At 33.7% G+C, this 4,097-nt stretch overlaps 1 protein-coding gene across 2 annotated transcripts; it reads right to left on the reverse strand.

The window, feature by feature from the left end:
* Positions 1-967: 967 nt before the first annotated feature.
* On the reverse strand, positions 968-3,612 carry LOC149409441 (uncharacterized). Of its 2 annotated transcripts, none has more exons than XM_089649840.1 (3): positions 3,322-3,612; positions 2,360-2,494; positions 968-2,117 (listed from the first exon to the last, which is right to left on the reverse strand). In XM_089649840.1, exons 1-3 carry the CDS (start codon positions 3,467-3,469, stop codon positions 1,171-1,173), a joined length of 1,230 nt encoding a protein of 409 aa, XP_089505966.1. In that variant the 5' UTR covers positions 3,470-3,612; the 3' UTR covers positions 968-1,170. The 2 variants fall into 2 exon arrangements, with proteins under 2 accessions (XP_089505966.1, XP_089505967.1); XM_089649841.1 differs by having other exon boundaries at positions 1,982-2,117; positions 2,356-2,494.
* Between the last annotated feature and the right edge of the window lie 485 nt (positions 3,613-4,097).

The raw sequence follows: 4,097 nt of genomic DNA on the forward strand, positions 1-4,097 counted from the left end.
TAATTAAATATTACATTGTATTCACATTTTAAATTACATCGTATTCACATTTTAAATTACATCGTATTCACATTTTAAATTACATCGTATTCACATTTTAAATTACATCGTATTAACATTTTAAATTACATTGTATTCACATTTTAAATTACATCGTATTCACATTTTAAATTACATTGTATTCACATTTTAAATTACATCGTATTCACATTTTAAATTACATCGTATTAACATTTTAAATTACATTGTATTCACATTTTAAATTACATTGTATTCACATTTTAAATAACAATAGGTAAAGTGGTGTTATCAAAGATCCAAATTGCAGAGCTAGAGGATTGATGAGTTTGTCGAGAAGTTCACTCCCTTCCTTGCCGCTAGGGATGAGAGCAGCATCTCTGGTAACGGTACAAAAAATCACATTTCATCATGGTTTTTTGTAAGTTGGTTATCTAAGCTGTGTATGCTTGGTGTGAGGGAGTTTATAAACGAATTTGTATTGACATTATAGTTGCAGTGAAAGATATTTTCAGTTGGTGTGATTCTTTTAGGAACATGAAATGAAATCGATTGGAATAATGCAGGGCTGTCCATAAGGGAATTATTGATTTTATAAAGAAAAACAACATTTATTGAGATATTCTGTAGAACACCTTTATTAAATTTATGTTTTTGATTAGACAGTTATATTTTCAGTAGGAGTTTTTTTTATAATTTATATGTCTTTTTTTTTCATGCAAAATTTTTTTCATGCTATATTTTTTTTTTTTTTTTTTTTTAAAAGAAAGACTACATTCCCGGGTTACGAATAACCCAACAATGTTTGAAAATCTCCTACTACCATCACAGAAAGCCGAAAATGTTGCTTGTGTTGTGATGGAGGACTTAGCCAGCCGAGGAATCGAACACGCGACGCTCGGGTGAGACCCAAGCGCTATGCCCACTCAACCACTGACCGGTCTATTTGTTGAGTACCTTTAAAAAAACTTAGTTTTGTAAATGCAGTGATTGAAATTACCTAATAATATATATTATTTACTAAAACCTTTTCTGTAGAAATAAGATGATAATGCAATTCTTACCACAAACCTGAGATGGAGCCTAGTGTGCTATTTAGTTACAACAATAGATCAATGCTATTTTTTTTTTAAAGCATAACTAAACTAAATGTTACAATGCCGAAGATTTGATGCCATTGTGAGTCAGCATATGCCTCCGTAAATGTGTTTTTAGTGAAAATAATGCACCGCAGTTGGAACACGAGAATGGTTTTTCTCCACTGTGGGTCAGAAAGTGGCTCTGTAAATGTGACTTTTGTGAAAATGAAGAGTTACAGTGGGGACAAGAGAATGCTTTTACTCCACTGTGAATAAGCTTGTGCCTTTGTAAAACTGACTTCCGTGAAAATGAGGAGTCGCATTCGGAACATGAGAATGGTCTATCTTTACTGTGAGTCAGAATATGACTGAGTAAATGTGACTTCAGTGAAAATGAAGATGTGCAATCGGCGCACGGGAAAGGTTTAATTCCTTTATGAGTTAGCATGTGTCTCTGTAAAACAGACTTCAACGAAAATGAAGATTTACAGTCGGAACATGAGAATGGTTTAACTGTACTGTGAGTCAGCTGGTGTATCTTTAAATGTGAGTTCTGCGTAAATGAAGAATTGCAGTTGGAACATGGGAATGGTTTTTCTCCAGTGTGGGTCAGCATATGTCTCCGTAAATGTGACATTCGTGAAAATGTAGAGTTGCAGTCGGAACAAGGGAATGGTTTTATTCCACTGTGAATCAGAAAGTGGCTCCGTAAATGCGACTTTTGTGAAAATGAAGAGTTACAGGCGGAACATGAGAACGGTTTTATTCCACCATGAGTCAGCATGTGCCCATGTAAATGAGCTTTTCGAGAAAATGAAGAGTTGCATATCGAACAAGAGAAAGATTTTTCTCTACTATGAGTCGGTTGGTGTTTATTTAAATGAGGATCTTGCAAACTAGAACAATTTGGCGAGGTGTAAGTAGGATATGTTGAATGAACCGTATCTTCATCTCTGATGTTCTTGGGTGATTTTTTTTCTGGTTCGTCATATTTGTTATATTCGTTCTCGTACTGCATTTCTGAAAAAATAAATAAAACTTTATCGATTTCAATTGAATCCTATTGCGTATTGATCTCGAAAGCAGTACACACCATCAGGCACAGAAGCAACAGATCTATACCTAGGTATCTCATGTAGCCATTCAAAGTAAAATAATGTAAAAGCTTAGGGCATATTTTGACCTATCTGTCATTACGATAAGTATAAGAAGTACCATTCTAAGCATTAAATCCATAATTTTTAAACTTTGTGCTTACCAACCTGTATGACCAATCTTCTCGGTGTGTTCTAAACATTCCTTCTTAACATCCTGACGGTCAATGTCCATCTCTGTACATGCTATTTCAATTTTGTGTCCTTTGTGAGTCCCTGGTTCTATCTTGATGGTGATACTATCTGGATTGAGAAAATTCAAATAAAATTATTTGAAAACGTGGGTAAAATTCAAGAATCCTGCTTCAATCTTAATATGCAGAAATGATTAAAACACCGTGGGAGATAGTAAAAGATGCACTAACATTCCATTATTTTTCAAAGTTCTAAATTTCCTGTGTTTTTATCGTTTTGATGCAATGTTTTTGTATTGTTAGTATGATGTGACATTTGACGAAAGGTTCTATTTCAATCCAAATAACTACACAAAAATTATTTAAACAATTCAAACTAAGAACCTAATATCATATTTTGCATATTTTTCCATCTACCCCGACCAGTTGTTTATTGTACTAATTAAGTTAAAACAAAGTCATATTTCAATAATCTGGACGTGTTTAGAAGTAACTAAACAGAGCACGGAAAAAAAGGGCTTGGAAACGATCAATGTCAATTGTCATTGTACATTGGGGTCCGATGAACAGAGCATCAATCGACCTGACAATATTTTCGCTCCAGTTACTTTGTGTACGACTGCGGAAACACATGATAATTTTTTGATTTTACTTTCCATAACTCTTTACAATAAGTAAAACAAATCTTGTTCCGCGATTAAATTGAATTCCAAAGGGTAGAAGAATAGATAGAGCAATTGAATAAACGATTATCAATTGCTCAGCAAAACGATCATTCCACTTTGTCAATGGCGCTTGTCTACGTCATCTATGCGCTCAATCAAAATACACATCATTCCCGTCAATGGGAAGTCTCAATATTGTCAATAACATCGACAATTTACATTGGATTAACTGTTGACGATTAATATCCGGGGCGCTCAACACTGTGCTTACCAACAACGTGACCGATGTTCTCGGTGTTTTCCAAAAATTCCTTCTTAACACCTTGAAGATCTGTGTCTATGTCCGTGAACGCCATGTCTTCTCCGTGAGTCCCTGATTCTACCTTCACGGTGATACTATTTGGGTTATGAAGATCCATGATACTAGTTCCGATTGGAACTAAAACTGAGTGGAAGTTCTATAGCGTCCGGTTATCTTCAAAAGATTTGCCTATAATAATTTGAAACTCGAAACTGACAGCGGCTGTCACCGCGCTGTCACTGTCACAAATAAACATAAACAAGCCTCTTCCGGGCAATAAACAGTGATGCCATATCCCAAAAATGATTACCCCTTTTTACCCCTGAAACGATATTTCAGGGGAAAAATAATTTTTTTTTTTTAAATAAAAATCCTGGTTTGAAAAAAAAATGATTTACGTTAGCTTTTATTTATAATTTAAGATAAACTTGTCGAATTCCGTTGCACTTTTATCCCTTTCTTTAAAGATCCATTTATTTCTAATACCCAATTCACACAGACCGATTTTAGTTGATCAAATCTGTGTTGAATAACACTTGAAAGCTAATCGACAAACGTGAACAACCTTTCAACAGAGTTGATCAAGTTTTTAGTTTTTTTTTATTTATTTTTTTTATTTATTTAAAGAAAGCAAGACAAAAAATACATATTACAGTAAATAATAAAATAAAAATACAGAAAAAATAGAAAAGTTCCAATAAACTACTTTTCAGTAGTTTGTCGATGGCAACTTTTCACATAAAAAA

This window comes from Hesperophylax consimilis, chromosome 31, assembly GCF_061612785.1.
Source record: "Hesperophylax consimilis isolate HC1 chromosome 31, BYU_Hcon_1.0, whole genome shotgun sequence".
NCBI lineage: Eukaryota > Metazoa > Arthropoda > Insecta > Trichoptera > Limnephilidae > Hesperophylax > Hesperophylax consimilis.